At 35.0% G+C, this 24,000-nt stretch overlaps 1 protein-coding gene across 14 annotated transcripts in view; it reads left to right on the forward strand.

Annotated features, from left to right (window-relative positions):
- The window catches only part of LOC100537342 (transcription factor COE3), a 269,751-nt gene that overhangs the window by 28,681 nt on the left and 217,070 nt on the right, over positions 1–24,000 (forward strand). For all 14 annotated transcript variants that reach the window (XM_073922345.1, XM_073922341.1, XM_073922343.1 and 11 more), the window contains one exon: positions 22,403–22,559. In XM_073922345.1, coding sequence (XP_073778446.1) covers positions 22,403–22,559 — 157 coding nt within the window. The remainder of the gene's footprint in view (positions 1–22,402; positions 22,560–24,000) is intronic.

The raw sequence follows: 24,000 nt of genomic DNA on the forward strand, positions 1-24,000 counted from the left end.
CTTTTATTTTTTACATTTTTATTATATAAATTTATAATATAAATTATACTATTATTATATAATTTATTATAAATTAATTTTTTTTTGTTGTTCATGTAAAAATTTGCTAAATTTATAAATAAGTTTTTATATTTATATATGCATATTAATATATTAATTTGGGCATTAGTAGACTGTCTGCTTAATATCTGCTGATTCTGCTCCTTCAACAGACATTTCACTGACTATAAGAAACTTTGCCAGTACATGTCAACTTACACTCACCCCAGCCTCAGTCTAGTGTGTGGAAATTGTCTTTAAAGTTAATATAAACGTTGCATAATTTATAAAAACAAAAAGTAGATAAACGTTTCTTTAAAAAAATGCTGAATTTATATAAGAAAAGTTATTATTTCCTTTATGTAATAAATCTGCAACGAATACTTTTCCTTTTTTTGAAAGAAAGAATTCTCTTGTTGTTTTAGTTAAAAGAAGCAACAAAAGCAAAATGTTCTTAAAAATAAAAATCATGATTTATATAAACAAACAACAGAGAAAATGTTCTTTAAACAGTAAAAAAAAAGCATTACTTAAAAGAGAAACATTAAAAAAATTAAACAATGTTGCATAATTTGTTTAAACAGACAACAAAAGACAATTTTCTTCAAAAGAAAAGTACAAATAAGTATTGCATAATTCAACTAAACAGAAACCTTTCTTTAAATAAATAAACAAAACAATAATAATTCATGCATCAGAGGTTAAATCACAGTCAGAGACTAACTTGACTGAAGACACTTCATTTGTAAAAGTGTGTGTGAATAAAGTGTCCATGAGCAGCGTGCCGACAGTGGTGACAGATTAATTTTTATTTATTTATATAAATTATGCAATGTTTATTTTTACTTTTTTATGACTAAAAGTTTATCTTTTGTGGTTTATTTGTATAAGTTATGCAAGATTTATTTTAATTTTACAACAAAAGAACATTATCTTTTAAAAAAGTCACAATAAACATTGCATAATTTAAATAAAAAACAGAACATTTAAAAAAAAATGAACATTGCAAACTTTAAATAAAACAATTTCAAATAAAATTTTTAAGAAAAATTAAACATTGCATAATTTAAATAAAAAACAAAACAGAACATTTTTCTAAAATCAAACTTTGCATAATTTAAATAAAAAACTGAACACTTCCTTAAAATAAACATTGCTAAATTTAAATAAAAAAATTTCAAATAAAATTTTGAATAAAAAATTAAACATTGCATCATTTAAATAAAAAACAGAACAGAACATTTTCCTTAAAATAAACATTGCATAATTTAAATAAAAAACAAAAAACATTGCATAATTTAAATAAAAACAAAACACAATATTTTCCTAAAAATAAAACATTGCAAAATTGAAATAAAAAAATGTTCAAATAAAAATTTGAATAAAAATTAAACATTGCGTAATTTAAATGAAAATCTTAACAGAACATTTTCCTAAAAATAAACATTACATAATTTAAATACAAAACAAAACATTTTCCTAAAAATTAAGCATTGCATAATTTAAATGAACAAACTTTTCTTTAAAAAAGTAAAAAGAAACACAGTGTGTACTATGTAATAATTCATGCATCAGGTTAAAACTACAAACTGTGTGCTTTCCGGATGTCTGTAAAAGTGTGTGTGTGTGTGTGTGAATAAAGCGTCCTCCGCGAGCAGCCTGTGTCAGTGATGCATGCGTCTGCTGATGTATGTGCCAGCTTATCACTGGGAGCCGTGACAGACAGGCCGTTTGTGTTTGTGTGGCAATAGAAATCATGTAGAAATGACAGCTTTTTCAGTATGCAGAGAGACTTACGGCCGCAGTTACTGTGCAAATGCCTCTATTACTCTCCGCACTCCATCATTCCCGCACGCTCTCCCCATCAGCCCGCAATCCTAACATCCAATTAGTGATAAAGAAACAAAGATGCCGACGATCCATAAATGCAGTCGGCACATCTGGCGCTGTTCTCCCACCTCAGATAGACACATGTAAAACACACATTTCTGACTTGTGCAACTGCCCATCGTCACGATTTACAGCGCAGGCTGACTATTAAATCAGCACTCCAGAAAAGCAACGCATGTAAACACACTTTATTCGCCCTGCTAATGCTCGAACAGATATTTCCCAAGTGTTGTTTAATGGAGAGACTGGATTTCTGCACGTTTACACGTTTATTAGTTACAGAACTAATAGAGTTCAGCTATTTATTAAGCAACATATATAGCCATTTCACACCTTTGATTTGAATGCATTAATTAGGATCTACTCTATATAGTAATTTACATTGTTTTAAAACATTAATTCTCTGAAAATGAATGATCAATAATAGTGTTTTGTGGTTATTATACCTGTTAGAGTAACGTTGTTTGTGTCTAAGATCGATATGATGAGAATGCTGTGATGATACATGCTTCAGGAATGAATAGTATAATTGCAGAAATAAGAGAGCAGAAGTGTGTGTGTGTGTGTGTGTGTGTGTGTGTGTTGTTTAGTTTGTGCTCTGGGCTGATGTCAGTGATGCTGCTCTCGCTCCTGCAGCGCTTCAGTCCTCAACTCATTAAACCTCATTACACTGATAATAAGAGCAAACCAAACACACCGCTGCCATGAAGACGGCCCACTGCTGGCCTGAACGCACGCACACACACGGACACACTCTCATACAAGTGAGCACATGCAAACGCACACTAATACATGCGCACATACATGCGCACACACACTCTCATAAACATACACACCCATACACAGATGCACATGCATGCACGCACGCACGCACATACTCTCAAATATATACACTGATACAAAGATGCACATGCATGCACACACGCACGTGCACGCATGCACACACACACACGCACACTCATACAAGTGAGCACATGCAAGCACACACATGGACACACACTCATAAACACACACATACAAGTGTGCACATGCAAACACACACACACTAATACATGCACACATACATGCACACTCATGCACGCACACACACACACACACGCACTCATACACACACATGCACACTAATATATGCACACACATTTTCAAATATACACACTCATACACAAATGCACAAGCATGCACACTCATACACACACTTGCACACGCATGCACTAATACACATTCACACACACACACTAACACATGCACACTAACACATGCACACATACATGCTCACACTCTTATAAACACACACACACACACCCTCATACACAGATGCACATGCATGCGCGCACACACACTCATACACACACTCAAGCACACTAATACATGCACATACACACACACGCACACACATATACAAGTGAGCACATGCAAGCACACTCAGACACACGCACACACATTCATACATTAATACACACTCATACAAGTGAGCACATGCAAACACATACATGGACACACACTCTCATAAACATACACACTCATACAAGTGAGCACACGCAAACACACACACACTAATACATGCACACATACATGCACACTCACTCTCATAAACATACACAATCATACACAGATGCACGCACACACACGCACTCATACACACACATGCACACAAATATATGCACACACATTCTCAAATATACATTCTCATACACAAATGCACATACACACACACGCACACTCATACACACACTTGCACACGCACGGACTAATACACACACACATACGCTAACACATGCACACTAAGACATGCGCACATACATGCCCACACTCTTATAAACACACACACCCTCATACACAGATGCACATGCATGCATGCGCGCACACACACTAATACACACACTCAAGCACAATAATACATGCACACACACACACACACACAGATGCACATGCATGCACACTCAGGCAAACACACACACACATGCATGCATGAGTGCACACACACACACACACACACACTAAAGCACACTACTTCATGCACACACACTTACATACACACACACACATGCACACAAACATCCTCTCATACATTCACGCATCCACATGTGCATACTTAAATGCACACACACTCAAACACATGCACTCTCATATGCACACATGCACACTCACAAGCAGTCATGCACATACACTCATGCATACACACACACACACACACACACACAAGCACATATGCACACATATAAACGTACACACACACACACACACACACACACACACACACACACACACACACTAAAGCACACTACTTCATGCACACACACTTACATACACACACACATGCACACAAACATCCTCACATACATTCACGCATCCACATGCGCTTACTTAAATGCACACACACACTCAAACACATGCACTCTCATATGCACACATGCACACTCACAAGCAGTCATGCACATACACTCATGCATACACACACACACACACACACACACACAAGCACATATGCACACATATAAACGTACACACTGTCTCACACACACACACACACACACACACACACACACACACACACACACACACACACACACACACACACACAGACAGGGGTAAATGTATGCCACAGTAATTGTATCTCTGCATAAATTACTCCACATGTAAACACAGAGGTTGTGCATATCTGAGTAGGGCTGTGCAGCATGATGATGATGAGGATGATGATGATGATGATGTACATCTCATTATATTAATCATGCCAGATGATTGTCTATTGTTTATTATTTAGCGCTGTTGTAAATGATATTGTTTACAGTAATACTCCAGGCTGAACAGTGAAAAACAGCGGCTGAACACTTCAATAATCACTCATGTTTACATTCACCCGAAAAAGAAGTGCTGGGTTGTTTTAAGTCAACGTTGGGTCAAATATAGACGTCAAAATAATAGACAATGACGAACTATTAATCAGAGTTAGCATTAAAGCAAATTCCACATGACAAACACAACACTGGGTTAATTTTTTACATTGAATTGAAATGACATGTCGAGTCTTGGCTGGGTCAGTTGGTGTTTCTGTGTGGAGTTTGCATGTTCTCCTCGTGTTGGAGTGAGTTTCCTCCGGGTGCCCCCCACAGTCCAAACAGATGCGCTATAGGGGAATTGATCAGCTGAATTGGCCGTAGTGAATGAGTGTGTATGGGTGTTTCCCAGTGATGGGTTGCTGCTGGAAGGGCATCCGCTGCGTAAAACACATGCTTGAATAGTTGGCGGTTCATTCCACTGTAGTGACCCCTGATGAATAAAGAGACTAAGCTGAAGGAAAATGAACGGATTGACGGGTTTTAACCCAGCTGTCAATATCTGACCCAGCATTGTGTTAATAATAAAGCTCAGCATTTTTCATGTCAGCAGTATTTTATGTTGGGTCTGTAATTATTTATATTGGAGGAGGGTTTTGCATCTTATTAATATTCATTTTATATTTCTACATTGTTAATCGATGCTAAAAAAAGTGCTGGGTTGTTTTAAGTCCACGTTGGGTCAAATATAGACGTCAAAATAATAGACAATGATGAACTATTAATCAGAGTTAGCATTAAAGCAAATTTCACAAGTCAAACACAACACTGGGTTCATTTTGTACATTGAATTGAAATGACATGTCGAGTCTCTGCTGGGTCAGTTGGTGTTTCTGTGTGGAGTTTGCATGTTCTCCCCGTGTTGGAGTGGGTTTCCTCTGGGTGCCCCCCACAGTCCAAACACATGCGCTATAGGGGAATTGATCAACTGAATTGGCCGTAGTGAATGAGTGTGTATGGGTGTTTCCCAGTGATGGGTTGCAGCTGGAAGGGCATCCGCTGCTTAAAACACATGCTAAAAAAATAGTTAGCGGCTCATTCCTCTGTGGTGACCCCTAATGAATAAAGGGACTAAACTGAAGGAAAATGAATGGATTGACGTGTTTTAACCCAGCTGTCAATATCTGACCCAGCATTGTGTTAATAATAAAGCTCAGCATTTTTCATGTCAGCACTATTTTATGTTGGATCTGTAATTATTTATATTGGAGGAGAGTTTTGCATCTCATTAATATAAATTTTATATTTCTACATTGTTAATCGATGCTAAATAAGTGCTGGGTTGTTTTAAGTCAACGTTGGGTCAAATATAGACGTCAAAATAATAGACAATGATGAACTATTAATCAGAGTTAGCATTAAAGCAAATTTCACAAGTCAAACACAACACTGGGTTCATTTTGTACATTGAATTGAAATGACATGTCGAGTCTCGGCTGGGTCAGTTGGTGTTTCTGTGTGGAGTTTGCATGTTCTCCCCGTGTTGGAGTGGGTTTCCTCTGGGTGCCCCCCACAGTCCAAACACATGCGCTATAGGGGAATTGATCAACTGAATTGGCCGTAGTGAATGAGTGTGTATGGGTGTTTCCCAGTGATGGGTTGCTGCTGGAAGGGCATCCGCTGTGTAAAACACATGCTTGAATAGTTGGCGGTTCATTCCACTGTGGTGACCCCTAATGAATAAAGGGACTAAACTGAAGGAAAATGAATGGATTGACGTGTTTTAACCCAGCTGTCAATATCTGACCCAGCATTGTGTTAATAATAAAGCTCAGCATTTTTCATGTCAGCAGTATTTTATGTTGGATCTGTAAAATCCATTCGCAAATGAAAGAATTCATATAATTCATATCATAATTAATCACAGTTTTGAAAATAGACATGATCAGGTAGATCTCAGCCGAGATGTAGAATCGGACACTCGAGACTCACACACGTGTATTTATCGAAACGGGAAGAAAAACTTGTCTGTGTGTATTGTGAGGACAGAGCATTTTTTTATAGCGTGTGTATGTTTAAATGATATTCGAGAACGTTTTTCATCAGGAAATGTTTGAAAAGGTGCCTTCTGGAGCAATTTTAGAATATTCATCTTTAATCAAACTAAAAGATTCTCTCCTCTGTGCTGCTACGTTCATGTTTCTTGTTGTTTTGGGTTTTACAATGTGAGTTTGTTAAGAAACTGATGTGATGTCTGCGCCAGTGGTGTAGTGGTTAGTGCGTCGACACATGCACTCAGGTGCTCGCGGCAACCCGTGTTCGATTCCGCCTTGCGGTCCTATGCCGATTTTTCCCCTATCTCTGTTCCCCATGCTTTCCTGTCAATTCTCGACTGTCCTATCAAATAAAGGTGAAAACCCCTAAAAATTAATTATAAAAAAAAGAAACTGATATGATTATATATTGTATATTTAGTTTATGTTTTTGCCATGAATATAGCCAATGCTGCTGATATGGCATTAACACCTAAATAAATAAATAAACATCGAGTCTGTGATCATTTATATCACAGGAGAGTTTTGCTTCTCATTAATATTAATTTTATATTTCTTCATTGTTAATCAATGCTAAAAAAGGGCTGGGTTGTTTTGAGTAAATGTTGGGTCAAATATTGACAAACTCAAATGTTGGGTTAAAATATGTAACCTAAATAAATAGAAAGTAATGAATCCAGTGTGGTAACACTTTAGAATAACTATCTGTTATAACTAGTTAATAGTCCATTAATAAATTGTAAGTAAATAAGTTATAAATGACTTGTTAAATAAACGTTAATAGTTTAAATATTTATAGCTGTACCTTATAGATGGCCAATAGAAGCTGTTAGTTAACACGTTATAAATGACTTGTTAACTGTATGTTAATGATTTATAACTATACCTAATAAATTAGTAATAGATCATGAACAAGCTGTTTGTAAATTACTTACTAAAGACTTGTTAAGTGTCAGTTAATAGTTTATGTATGTTATTGGGACGTTATTCTAAACTATTCTTCACTTATTAACTGTTAGTAAATGAGGAATAGTTGCAACTTTAGAATAACGCATGTGTTTGGACTGTGGGGGAAATCAGAGCACCCGGAGGAAACCCACGCCAACACTGGGAGAACATGCAAACTCCACAGAGTCTTGCTGTGAGGCCACAGTGCTAACCACTGTGCCGCTCACATGTTTAAATCATAGTCAATAAGGTTTAACATTTATTTATTAATGTCAATCTATCGGTGGAGGAAAGATTGGAAGTCCTGAGTTATTTAATTAGAGGGAAATGGGTTATAAATGACCCGTTCGCAGTGTTTTCTGTCAAATTTCAGTCTTAAACATTACGATGATAGTGCTGTATTGAGAATAGTCATTAACTGTAATATAAAAATCCTTCTTCTTGCTCATTTGGTCTTTATTAGAGTCGAGGCTGACGTTAAAGCTGATTCCCGTCTGCTGATTGTGTGTGAAATTAGTTGAGCTGTGGATCTCTGAGTGTGTTGCTTCAAGCGTCCTGCTCCTCGAGATGCTGAAGCTGGAAAAGGAAAGCAGGAATTCTTCAGGAAGGAGTGTGAATGAGCGAGGAGGAGCGATGGAGAGAGATTTACATTGACTTGTTGGATCAGTGTGTTGGCGTAGCGCCAGGCTGAGATGATTTTTCGGCGTCACATTTGTATAAACAGAGCGCTGCTGCTGTACGGCTCATTAGCTCCAGAGAGAGAGCTGTAGTTAAAGACTTCCCTCTGTCACACTCCATCACTGGCCTGATTAATGTCACACTAACACAAGACACACACACACTCATGTATTCAAACACACTCTCATGCACACTCGTACTCGTGCACACACATGCATGCATGCAAACACACAAACACACACTCATATGCACACACACTTGTATTTAGACACACACATGCACACTTATATTTGTGCACACACATGCATGCATGCTCACACACACACACTCATGCACACACATTTGAACAAACTCATGCACACGCACACTCTCATGCACACACTCTTATACACACATTGATGCACACAAACACACACACTCTTACACACACTAATGCACTGTCACATAAACTAATGCACGCACACACTCATGCACACACATTCACAAACATACACTCATGCACACAAACACACACATACACTCATGCACACAAACACACACATACACTCTCTCACTCATGCACACACATACACTCCTGCACATACACACACACACACACACACTCACACATGCACACACATTTGAGCAAACTCTCATGCACGCATTGATGCACACAAACACACACACTCTTGCATACACACTCAGTCACACATTCTCATGCGCACACAGACTCATGCACGCACTCATGCACACACAAAAATCACACACACTCTCACTCATGCACACACATTTGAGCAAATTCTCATGCAAACATTGATGCTCACAAACACGCACGCGCACACACTTACGCACACTAATTCACTGACACGCAAATGCATGCACACACACACACACTCTTACACACACTAATGCACTGACACACACAAATGCATGCACACACACACACACTCTTACACACACTAATGCACTGACACACACAAATGCATGCACACATACACACTCTTACACACACTAATGCACTGACACACACAAATGCATGCACACACACACACTCTTACACACACTAATGCACTGACACACACAAATGCAAGCACACACACACACTCTTACACACACTAATGCACTGACACACACAAATGCATGCACACACACACACTCTTACACACACTAATGCACTGACACACACAAATGCATGCACACACACACACTCTTACACACACTAATGCACTGACACACACAAATGCATGCACACACACACACTCTTACACACACTAATGCACTGACACACACAAATGCATGCACACACACACACTCTTACACACACTAATGCACTGACACACACAAATGCATGCACACACACACACTCTTACACACACTAATGCACTGACACACACAAATGCATGCACACACACACACTCTTACACACACTAATGCACTGACACACACAAATGCATGCACACACACACACACTCTTACACACACTAATGCACTGACACACACAAATGCATGCACACACACACACTCTTACACACACTAATGCACTGACACACACAAATGCATGCACACACACACACTCTTACACACACTAATGCACTGACACACACAAATGCATGCACACACACACACACTCTTACACACACTAATGCACTGACACACACAAATGCATGCACACACACACACTCTTACACACACTAATGCACTGACACACACAAATGCATGCACACATACACACTCTTACACACACTAATGCACTGACACACACAAATGCATGCACACACACACACTCTTACACACACTAATGCACTGACACACACAAATGCATGCACACACACACACACACACTCTTACACACACTAATGCACTGACACACACAAATGCATGCACACACACACACACACACTCTTACACACACTAATGCACTGACACACACAAATGCATGCACACACACACACACACACTCTTACACACACTAATGCACTGACACACACAAATGCATGCACACACACACACTCTTACACACACTAATGCACTGACACACACAAATGCATGCACACACACACACTCTTACACACACTAATGCACTGACACACACAAATGCATGCACACACACACACACTCTTGCAAACACACACTCGTGCACACAAATTCATGCACATGCACAACCCAAACACACACACACACACACTACCTGTGTCATATAACAATTTTTTAAGACACACACACACCCACACACACACACGGCTTGTGGAACAGTGATGTAATACTGGCTAATACTTAACTGCTCTTTAATTAGTGTTGCTGGTTAAACTCTTCTACTCTTGCTGAGAGACTGGATCATGGAGTTCTCAACACTGATTCACTGTTAATGAAGAGAGCGGCTGCTTCACATTAGGCAGAATTCAATTCATCCTACAAGTTGTTTGGTGACATTTAAGATATTGGTTGTTTAAGTGTATGGAAGGTAAATCCTGCCAATTTTAAATAAATCAAATAAACATTGGAAATGAAAATGAAAATCTGATTAACAATTCCATTTTAAAACACTGTTCGCAAAATTGAAAACAAAATGATGTTATTTCATTTTCATTTTCACTTTGACGGCACATCGTCCCTGTCAAATTGATAATTAAAATGAAGTTGCCAATTTAACATTTCATTGTCACTGCACTTCCACGTCAAGACGCGGAAATAACTATCATCACAGTTGGCTCTTCTCCACTGATCAGCTGGTGTGTATGCGGTTTGGTGCCATGTGGCTGCCGTCGTGTCATCCAGGTGGATGCTGCACACAGGTGCTGGATGAGGAGTGCCTCCTATATGGCGAGGCAGTGATGTCGCCTCACAGCAAGAAGGTCGCTGGGTCGAACCTCGGCTCAGTTGGCGTTTTTGTGTGGAGTTTGCATGTTCTCCCTGTGTTCGCGTGGGTTTCCTCCGGGTGCTCCGGTTTCCCCCACAGTCCAAACACATGCGGTACAGGTGAACTGGGTAGGCTAAATTGTCCATAGTGTATGATTGTGTGTGTGAATGTGTGTGTGTGGATGTTTCCCAGAGATGGGTTGCGGCTGGAAGGGCATCCGCTGCGTAAAAACTTGCTGGATAAGTTGGCGGTTCACTCCGCTGTGGCAACCCCGGATTAATAAAGGCACTAAGCCGACAAGAAAATGAATGAATTTATATATATATTGTAACTACCCGCCGGTTATTAACACAGTCCACACTTCCAAATACTGATGTCCATATGGATTTTCTTAATTGAACACTGTGAAAACTAAAAGATAAACCAAATGTTTCACAAAACACAATCAAAAGGACATCAAAATAAACAAATAATATATAAAACAATTTTAGCTTACCGTGTTGGCCTGATAAAAAGCACTTAACAGGTGCTTGCATTGAGATCTCACTGTCCTCTGGCATACAAACTCTCGCAGGTTAAATCAATCAATGAGAATCATGTGACTTCCCACTCAAGCCAACCGGAAACAAAGAAATTAGTAACAAACATATACCAATACACATTCCAATAATGAAATTCAAAACAATAAACAAAATTACAAGCTGACCAATCAGCGTCAGCTACATATATAGGAGATCAAATCAATATTAAACTGGTGAGCACACCTGCCAACACTTCCCTTTTTAATGGGAGTATCCCGTATTTCAGACCAGTCTCCCACAAACATCCCGTGTTTATTTCTTCCTAAAAAAACTCCTGTAATTTTATCTACCCCCCTCTTTGGTGTAGTCTGTAAACTAAACCAACTTTGGTACAGTACCCAATCGAAGCGGCGGCCCAAAACCTGCTGCATCCTGTTCTCAACCTCACCCCCAAAGATATATGGTATATCTATGGTATATCTATGGTACATATATATATATATATATATATATATGGTAATAATTTCACCCATACCAATTACCCAATTAGTAGCTTAGCCAATTCCCCTATACTAGTATACATGTATTCCTCTGGGTGCTTTGGTTTCCCCCACAGTCCAAAGACATGTGGTATAGGTGAATTGGGTAAGCTAATCTATATATATATACATATATATATATATATATATATATATATATATATATATATATATATATATATATATATATATATATATATATATATATATATATATATATATATATATATATATATATAYATACATACATATATATATATATATATATATATATATATATATATATATATATATATATATATATATATATATATACATACATATATATATATATATATATATATATATATATATATATATATATATATATATATATATATATATATATATACATATATATATATATATACATATATATATATATATATATATATATATATATATATATATATATATATATATAYACATATATATATATATATATATATATATATATATATACATATATATATATATACATATATATATATATATATATATATATATATATATATATATATATATATACATATATATATATATATACATATATATATATATATATATATATATATATATATATATATATATATATATATATATATATATATATATATATATATATATATATATACACACAGTTGAAGTCAGAATTATTAGCCCCCCTAAATTATCAGCGCCCCTGTTTATTTTTTTCACCAATTTCTGTTTAATGGAGGGAAGATTGTTTCAGCACATTTCTAAGCATAATAGTTTTAAAAACTTATTTCTAATAACTGATTTATTTTATCTTTGCCATGATGACAGTAATTAATATTTTACTTGATATTTTTTTAAGACACTTCTATACAGCTAAAGTGACATTAAAAGGTTTAACTAGGTTAATAAGGTGAACTAGGCAGGTTAGGGTAATTAGGCAAGTTATTGTATAATGATGGTTTGTTCTGTAGACTATCGGAAAAAAAAATAGCTTAAAGGGGCGAATAATATTGTCCCAAAAATGGTAAAAAAAAAAAAAAAAACTGCTTTTATTCCCGCCGAAATGAAACAAATAAGACTTTCTCAAGAAGAAGAAATATTATCAGACATACTGTGAAAATTTCCTTACTCTGTTAAACATCATTTGGGAAATATTAAAAATAAATAAATAAAATCAAAAGGGGGCTAATAAATCAACTGTATATGTCACACTTTAATGTTTCAGATCATCAGATAAATTTAAATGTTAGTCAAAGACAACGCAAGTAAACACATGATGCAGTTTTGATTGGTGTTGCGACGGCATGAAGGAATTGTGTGCGTTTTTGACAGTGTACAGTGTAATTTAGCATTTGATTATTAAATATTTTTAATATTGTTTATCGTATCATTGTGTTTACCAATACTTCGGATTTGGTTTATTATATTTAATAGAAACGTGTTCATTTCATCTGCTAAACGTAGACTCAAAAATAAAACATCGCAATATCAGTTTTTCCAGATGGTGCAGCTCTTATTAAAGCTGTTATGTTCAAGACAGTGAGTTAAACAGCACTTTAGTAAAATAATTAGAGTTTTAATTTTGACTTTAACTTTGTATGTCATCATATTTACACACGGACTGTGTCTTATTGAGATGTATGTATGAACGCATCCTGATATTGGCATTTCTTGACGAGTGTGTGTTCATTAGCGGCTCTCTGCGCTTCAGTGTGTGTTTCCCTCAAGTGTCTGGCTCTTGAGCTGTGAGGAGTTTAGCCCCGGGTTACTTTTTTCATTTAGCATAATTAGAGTTAGCGCTGTGGCATTAAGCCCGCAGTGTGTAAAGGAAGCCGGTGCTGGGAATGAAATGTCATCATTACAGACCCTTCAGCTCCGCTATCAGCCTTTATTACGGTTCAAGCGCTTCTGCCAGACTCTGTTTATTGATTCAAATAAAAGCGGGAGATGTTTTACACGCCGAGTTGTGGAATTGTTTCTGGGTTGTGTGTTGAGAGGATGGTGAACAGTGTGTTTTAGGAGAACGCCTGCTGTGTTTGTCTTGATAGTTTTGAGTTTTGTTGGGCGGGGACGATGCATGCACATTTTGTATACAGTTCTAACTCTGCAAATGGAAAACAAATCTCAATTAGATTCAGGTCAGGACTTTGACCAGGCCACTCCAATATCCAGACGTGGACTTGCTGGTGTGCTTTTAATCATATATACACGATTCAGTAAAATATATTGATATAGTATGATGTGTGTGTGTGTGTGTGTGTGTGTGTGTGGGGCATAAGAATGTAACACTAATAAAAGACAGACAGTAATAGTATGATTTATAATATTGTGTGTGTGTCTGTCGCTGTGTATGTGTGTGTCTTTTTGCACCTTTCTTTACTGTGTGTCTGTGTGTGTGTATCTGAGTTTGTCTGTGTGTGTCTGTGTTTGCCTATGTTTGTCTTTACAGTGTGTGTGTGTGTGTGTGTGTGTGAGCATGCATTTGTGTCTAAGTGTGTCAGAGTTTGTGTTCATATGTGCGTGTTTGTGCTTTTGTGTGTTTGTGAACGTGTGTGTATGTGTGCATATGTGCATGCTTGTGTGTGTGTGTATGTGAGCATGCATTTGTGTCTAATTGTGTCAGAGTTTGTGTATGTATGTATGTGTGTGTACTTGTTTGTCTAAATGTCAGTGTGTTTGTGTGTGTGTGTGTGTGTGTGTGTGCACGTGTGTGTATGTGAGCATGCATTTGTGTCTGTATGTGTGCGTATGCTTGTGCATCTATAAATGTCAGTGTGTGTATGTGAACATGTATGTGTGTTTGCATGTGTATGTATGTGTGTTTGCATGTGTGTGTATGTGTGTGAGCATACATTTGTGTGTAAGTGCGTCTACGTGTGTGTTTGTCTATAAATGTCAGTGTGTGCGTGTATGTGAAGATGCATGTGTGACTGAGCGTGTTTGCATGTGTGTATGTTTGTGTGTTTGTCTAAATGTCAATGTGTTTGTGTGTGTGTGTGTGTGTGTGTGTGTGTGTGTGTGTGTGTGTGTGTGTGTGTGTGTGTGTGTGTGTGTGTGTGTGTGTGTGTGTGTGTGTGTGTGTGTGTGTGTGTGTGTGTGTGTGTGTGTGTGTGTGTGTGTGTGTGTGCGCTCTTGTGTGTGAGCATGCATTTGTGTCTATAAGGGTGTCTGAGAGTTTGTGTGTCTGAGAGTTTGTGTCTGTGTGTGTGTGTGTGTGCGCGTGCGTGCGTGCGTGTGTGTGTGTGTGTGTGTGTGTGTGTGTGTGTGTCTGTGTCTATGTCCATAAATGTCTGTGTGTGTGTATGTGAACATGCGTGTGTGGCTAAGTGCGTGTGTGTTTGTGCATGTTTGATTGTGTGTATGTGAACATGCATGCATGTGTGTGAGTGTATGTGTGTGTTTGTCACGTTTATAGCAGTTGTGTAATGTATATGTGAGTTGTCCAATCATAACTGCTGGAGTGGAGACGGAGCAATCAACAGAATTAAAATAATAACACTAACAAGCTTTCTGATTGGATCAATTCCTGATTCTCCCTCTCTAATGGAGACTAGCTGGTGTGTGTGTGTGTGTGTGTGTGTGTGTGTGTGTGTGTGTGTGTGTGCGTGCGTGTGTGCGTGTGTGCGTGTGTGCGTGTGTGCGTGTGTGCGTGTGTGCGTGTGTGTGTGTGTGCGTGTGTGTTTAAGTGAGATGCTGTTTCTCCTCCACAAATGTGTAATTCTGTCTTCCTCTGTGAAGGTGTTAATTCGTGTTTGTGTGTGTGTGAGATTCTCTCGCTGTACAGATGCAGGTTTGCAGGCGTCCTGCTGTATGTTCACTTCATGTTGAATTGTTGGAGTAATTTGCTGCAGTTATTGTGCTTTTATGATCTTCTGTTTATTGAAAAGCATCACACACGTGTCCTACATAATGCAGGCTAATTCTGTAATCTGGTCTGAATCTATAAAAAAACAAAACTATTATAACTATTATAATCAGCTAAAATAAAGTGATAAAAACAAATTAGAGCATTTGATGTTTAATTTAATTGTTTACACAAATTAAATAAGAAAATGTAAAAACAATTGTGCATTTACTAGGCCCTTAAACAATTGCAAAGTTTAATTCTATAACTGAATTTAAATTAATTTTTTATCTTTAAAATTTTAATTTATTTTTAATTTAATTTTATTCATTTATCATTATTTTTTTAAATAAATGAATTAATTGTATTTAAATTTTAGTTTTTAAAGAGTTTTCAAAGTTTAGTTCCCTCTTTAAAATGATATACATATTTATTTATTTATTTTTTTATTTTATTTTTTTATTTTTTATTTAAATAATTGTTTTGTCTTTTTAGTTATATTATTATTTATTTAATCATATAAATTATAGTTTTGTCTTTTAGTTTTCTTATTTATTCATTTATTTTATAACTACTTTTACTTTAAAATAAAAATCCCAAATTATTCTTATTTTTATTTAGGGTTTTAAAACATTTGCGAAGGAAACTTTCCTTATTTAAAAAAAGATTAATATTTTAGCGATACATTTCTGTCTTCTCTTTACTGGTACAAATTTAATTCTTCATGCATTATTTTTAGGTACAAATGAACCCAAATGCATCATGAGTATTTTATAAGTATGAGCTTAAAAATGCTGAACAATGCATGGACCAAACAATTCTATTTTATTTTATTATATATTTTTTTTATTTTAATTTTAATTTTAATTTAATTGTTTTATTTTTGTTTAATTTAACCTTTTTATTTTTTATTTATTTTATCAGTTTTTTTTACAAATAAAAATGAATGATATTTATATACACACAAAGCATTTTCAAAGTTTATTTCCCTAAAATAATATGCAATATTTATTTATTTATTTAAATAATTTTGTACTTTTATTATTATTATTAATTAACAGCAACAATAATAATAATAATAATGAAGATGATGATGATGATGATAATAATAATTATTTATTTATTTAAATAATAAAAATTATTATTAATTATTGTTTATTCATTTATTAATTTTGTTATTTTTAATTACTTTTTCGGTAAAATAAAAATCAATTAGATTTTTTTAGGGTTTTAAAACATTTGCAAAAGCAAGTTTCCTTACTACAATGATAATTAAAAAAATATATATATTTCTGTCTTCTCTTTACTGGTACAAATACAATTTAATTTAATTTTTTTTTTATAAAATTTTCAATTTAATTTAATTTAAATTGAATTTAATTTTTATTTATTTAATTTTTTATGCATCACTTCTGGATACAAATGAACCCAGATCATAAAAATCAAAAAAGTATGAGCCTTAAATTCTCGACAGTGCTTGAACTGCTAAATAATAACATTCTCTGATTATCTGAGTTATTCTGCATGTGTTTTTGCCTCTGCACATGAAGCTCATCCATCAGACTTTGCACCGCCCTGACCAGTCAGACTGCTAAAGATCTTCACTGCGAATCAATTACTCCCGATGAAGAAGATCATATTTCCCATTTATGTTGAAGTCATCATCCGCTTAAAGTGCTCCTCCTCCCGTAGACACGCTCTGAAAGCAGGGAATAACCTCAGCGCTTCAGAGTTAAAGCCTGCTGATGGGGAAGAGCTGGGCGGGTCAGGGTTTATTAATGTCCTAAACCCTGATAATAATAATATGGATTTATTTATTTATTTATTTATTTATTTATTTATTTATTTATTTATTTATTTATTTATTTATTTATTTATTTATGTATGTATGTATTAAATTTTGTTTTATCCTTCAGTCTCATTTGGGTACAAATCAAATTAATTCATTTTCATTTTGGCTTAGTCCCTTTATTCTTCAGGTGTTGCTACAGTGGAATGAACTGCCAACTGTTCCAGCATATGTTTTACACAGCGGATGCCCTTCCAGCTGCAACCCATCACTTGAAAAAATCCATACAAACTCATTCACACACATACGCTACGGACAATTTAGTCTACCCAATTCACCTATAACACGTGTTTGGACTGTGGGGAAAACCCACGCCAACACGGGAGAACATGCAAACTCCACACAGAAATGACAACTGACCCAGCCGAGGCTCGAACCAGGGACCTTCTTGTTGTTAGGCGATCCTGCTACTCACTTAAATGAAAATGAATGATATTTATATTTAGGGTCTAAATAGGGTCTTTAATTTAATTTATTTTGTTTTATAATATTTTATATATTATTTTATTTTATTTTATTTTATTTTAGTTCAGTTTAGTTTAGTTTATTATATTGTATTTTATTTTATTTTATTTTATTTTATTTTATTTTTATTTTATTTCATTATACTAATTTAATTCAATTAAAAAAAATAATTAAATAAAATTTTATTTTGAATCCTTTAGCCTCTTGAGGGTATAAATGAAAATTAACAATATTAATAATTAGGGTCTTAATATAATATAAAGTATTTAGTATAAACATTAGTGTCCTTACAAAAATAACATGCATTCATTTAATTTTAATTTTGTTTAATTTAATTTAGTTTTATTTTTTTAAAATTATTTTTAATTTGAATTATATATTTTTAAATGTATTTTGAAATAATATGCATATTTAGGGTCTTAAAACATTTGCAAAAGATTACTTATGAAAATTACATGCATTTATTTAATTAAAAGTTTAAATAAATATATATTTTTAAATTAGTTTGGCAACAAATAAAGCAATGCTTTTTCTAATAAATTGTCTTTCCTCCTCTTAACACAAATAAAAATGAGCACTCTTTATGTTTAGTGTCTTTATTAATCAGAGGAGATCAAATATTTATACACTGGTGTATTTCTGTAATTCAGATGCACTGCAGCTCGTCAGGCTAACGAGAATATAATCATCGGCAGACTTCACTCTTTCTGTCTGTCAGGGCTGGAATACACAGATTTTAATTCATTTATTTTAGTTTATATGGAGTGCACTGTAAACATGCTGGGTTGTCGTATAACTCAGTGTTGGGTTAATTGGGTTGAAAAGTGTAATTTAAATTCAATTGACTTAAACAAAAATATTATTTTACACAATCTGCAAAATGCTGTCCATTTAAGACTCAACATTGGGTTAAACTATTTAAATGACACTATTTTTGACGTAACATTTTAGTTTTATGATATATTTATTTTAATATTCCTCAAATTCATTCCTTCATTTTCTTTTCAGCTTAGTTTTCAGCTTTATTAATCAGGGGTCGCCACAGCGGAATGAACCGCCAACCTATCCAGCATATGTTTTACGCAGCCTTTTACTGTACTGGGAAACATTCCTCAAACACATGGTTCACCAATCTAAATGCATTCAGTGTCAGTGCTAGAAGGTTACTAGTTTGAGTCCCAGCTGGGTCAGTTGGTGTTTCTGTGTGGAGTTGGCATGTTCTCCCTGTCTTGGCGTGGGTTTCCTCTGGGTGCTCCGGTTTCAGTCCAAACACATGCGCTATAGGGGAATTGATTGACTAAATTGGCCGTAGTGTATGAGTGTGTGTGTATGTAAATAAGTGTGTATGGGTGTTTCCCAGTACTGGGTTGCAGCAGGAAGGGCATCCCCTTTGTTAAACATATGCTGGAATAGTTGGCGGTTCCTTCCACTGTGGCGACCCCTGATAAATAGGGACTAAACCGAAGGGAAATGGATGAATGAAGTTTGTATTTACATAATAGACATGGAGTGTATTTTAAACCTGGCATGAGGTTTGTTTTGACTTAAAGGAGATGTCATTGTGTTATTTAATTGCAAAAATACTTGTACCGCCTCTCTCTGATGCTGAAATATACTGTTCAGAAGTTTCTGCTCTTCACAAAGGCTTACAAAAATATCTTTAATGCACTGTTAGATGATGCAAAAACCTTTAAGAGAAATACCTGTGTGTTTTATTAATCAGATATTCATATTTTGTATTCATATTAATGTAAATGCGTGCTTTTTCATGAGTGTGAGATACATAAATGTCATGATTAGTAAAAGTGTGTGTGGTAAAGTGTGGTGAGCGCTGGAGGGTAGGGATTTCTGCATTACCGCCTCATTAAAAACACTCTGCATTATAACGCTGGTCCCTTGTCAGTGTTCTGATGGACAGCTGGAGGCGCGGGTTTGCACGGAGGTTCAGGTTTCTCCTCTATTCGCCACGCGCTCTAATCGATGCTTGAGCCGTAATGGCGGTGTGTTTCTCTGAGCCGCGGGGGCCGCACGGGTTTGACTGGCAGCTCAGGGAGCGGTGGGTGCAGGCGGTGCCAAGGCCAGACGACCCAGCAGTGGTTGGCAGACCCAGAGGCAGACGGTGCCTTCTGGGTCACCCGCGCCACAGTCCAATTGTAGAGGCGGCAGAGCAGACAATAGAGTTCAACGCGGCACACAGCGGGCACAGAAGAGGAGGAGAAGAGCCAGATATATCACACACACACACACACACACACACACACACACACTCATGATGCATCAACAAGCAGATAATATTCGCCGTTTTCCTTCTCTGTTTGGGAATGCTGCAGCAGTTTGCAGGAGACTTTTATTATACTCTATATTACTGCACTGGGTGGTTGTAACTCAGTTCTGGGTCAAATATGGACTAAGCCAACTGTTGAGTTAAAAGATTTATTTGCATTCAACTGGAAAAAGGAGCCCAATATTGCATCAACAAAAGTGATCAAAATCAACTGAATAAACAACATTGGGTTAAAAATATTAACTTAAAATGAATTGAAAAAATAACTCAACGCTGGGTTAAGAAGAGCAGTAACAATCAACTGAAAAAAAAACCAATATTGGGCTAAAAGGCTTCATTTAAAGATAAAAAATAACCCAACTTGCATTAAAAAGTGTGATTATAAAATCAATAAAAATGTATTATTGGGTGAAAAATAGTGATTTAATATCAATTGGAAAACATAACCCAATGTTGGGTTAAAAATGTTAAATTAGAAGCAATTGAAAAAAAAAACATTAAAAAGAGTAGTTAAACATCAATTGGGAAAAAATAACCCAACTCTTGGGTTAAAAATTTATTTATTTATTTTTTAAATTAATTTGAGAAAAAAAGTAGCCCAATATTAGATTAAACGAGAGTATTTAAAATCAACTGAAAAAACCTATTGAGCCAGAAAGATTCATTTAAAATCAATAGAAAAGGTGACAGTGTTGGGTTAAAACAGTGACTAAAGCAACTGAAAAAAATAATCCAGTATTGGGTTTAAACAATTAACTTTAATCAATTGAAAAAATAACCCAACTTGCATTAAAAAGTGTGATTTTAAAACTTAAAACCCCTCAATATTGGGTTAAGAATCAATTGAAAAAAATAACATAACGTTGGCTTAAACGTAAAAGTTTAAAAGCAATTAAAAAAAAACCAACCCAACATTTTAAGAGAGTAATTAAAAATCTATTGAAAGAAATGAACCAACTGTTGGGTTAAAAACTTTTATTTAAGTTAATTTGAAAAAAGGAACCCAATAATAGATTAAACGAGAGTAATCCAAACTGAAAAATAAAAACAACTTTGGATTAAAAAGATTAATTTAAAATCAATTGGATTTTACAATAATAATTTAAAGGCAATTAAAAATAACCCAACATTTTAAGAGTAGTTAAAAAAATCTATTGGAGAAATGTAACCCAACATTGGGTTAAAATAATTATTTAAAAGCAATAAAAAAAAAAACAACCCAACATTTTAAAAGAGTAAATTAAAAATCAATTGGAAAAAATAACCCAACCTTTGGGTTAAAACTTTAAATTAATTTGGAAAAAGGAACCCGATGTTAGATTAAAAGAGAGTAATCAAAACTGAAAAATAAAAACAATATTGGGCTAAAAAGATTCATTTTAAATCAATTAGAAAAAATAACCCAACATTTTAAGAGTAATTAAAAATCAATTGGAAAAAGAACTTCATTTTGGATAATAATAATAATAATAATAATAAAAAGTCTTTGTAGATACTTTGAAAAATGTTCATGCAGGATGTTTTCCACTCTTTTAATGATTTTTCAATAAATGATAAGTTAGTTATGAATTTGCCATTATGTATTGCATGTTAATATTTACGTATGTTATTGTGGCTATGTTTGATTAACCTTTCTCTCTCTCTCCCTCTCCTCTCTCAGCGGTGTGGGTTTGGCACGAGCCCATTATGAGAAGCAGCCTCCCTCCAACCTGCGCAAGTCCAACTTCTTCCACTTTGTCCTGGCTCTGTACGACCGGCAGGGCCAGCCCGTGGAGATCGAGAGAACCTCCTACGTGGACTTTGTGGAAAAAGACAAAGTAAGCACTTTGACTCTAGTGCACTCAACAGGGTGCGAGATGTGCTGCGGTGCGCCGTACTCAACACAGAACAGCGCACACACAAACACAAAACACTCCACATTATTCTTATTATGGGACAGCAGTGATTACAGGCTTCTGCTAGTGAATAAGATCATGCAGACACTTTATTTGTTTATTTATTTATTTGTTTATTTATTATAGAGTTGAAGAAAATTTGACCAATAATTTATATTGGTTGGTTATGAGCATCCGCTTGTGGGTTTATTGTATTGAGTTAACAAGTGAGTGTAGCTATGTTGACGTAATTACTTGCTGTTGTCTGTTTGAGTAAATCATTATGTTGGTGATGCTCACAATCATTTTTGCATGCATTTATTTATTTAGATTTTAGTTTTATTTATTTCCTATTTTTATTTATTTATTACACTCTATGGCATGGTGGCTTAGTGCTTGGCACAGCAAGAAGGTTGTTGGTTCTGTGTGGAGTTTGCATGTTCTCCCCGTGTTGGTGTGGGTTTCCTCCGGGTGCTCTGGTTTCCCTCACAGTCCAAACACATGCGCTATAGGGGAATTGTTGAACTAAATTGGCCGTAGTGTACGAGTGTGTGTGTGAATAAGTGTGTATGGGTGTTTCCCAGTACTAGGTTGTGGCTGGATTTTTTTAATTTTATTTAATTCATTTATAAATTTTTTTATTTATTTAATTTTGTTATCTTTTATTTATTTTTAAATTATTTTTCATACTTTTTAATTTTTTAATTTTTTTCTTTTATTTTTTCTTTAATTTTATTTTTCAATTTATTTATTTTTATTTTATTTTAAATTTTATTTTTTATTTCATTTAGTTATTTATTTTTTAATTTTTAAATTTATTTTATTGTTATTATTTTATTTTTATTTATATTTTTTATTTAGTTTTATTTTTTAATTAATACAAATTCATTTATGTATGTTAATTCTTTAATATACTTTATTTTTATTAAATCATATTATCATCATTATTATTATTATTATTATTATTATTATTATTATTAAAATTGCATTCTAATAATTGTAGTCTGTTTATTTATTTATTGGTTTAATCTGTCTAATGTAAACATCAATAATATATATTATAATGTAATTGTGTGTGTGTGTGTGTGTGAGTGTGTGTGTGTGTGTGTAATTGAGTGTGTGATTAAGACTGTGAGTATGTACCGTATGTGTGTGTTTCTGTGTGTGAGAGAGTATAAATGTGGGTGTGAGTGATCGTGTTTGTGAGTGACTACATGTATGTGTGTGTTTATGTGTGTGATGAGTGTGTGTGAGGGACTACATGTAATGTGATTTTCTCTTTGTGATTGAGTGTGTGAGTATATGTGAGTGAGTGTATAAATGTGAATGTGTGAGCGTGTGAGTGAGTATATGTGTGTGTGTGGGTTTGAGTGTGTGTATGTGA

The sequence above is a fragment of the Danio rerio genome, chromosome 14, assembly GCF_049306965.1.
Source record: "Danio rerio strain Tuebingen ecotype United States chromosome 14, GRCz12tu, whole genome shotgun sequence".
In the NCBI taxonomy this organism is placed as follows: domain Eukaryota; kingdom Metazoa; phylum Chordata; class Actinopteri; order Cypriniformes; family Danionidae; genus Danio; species Danio rerio.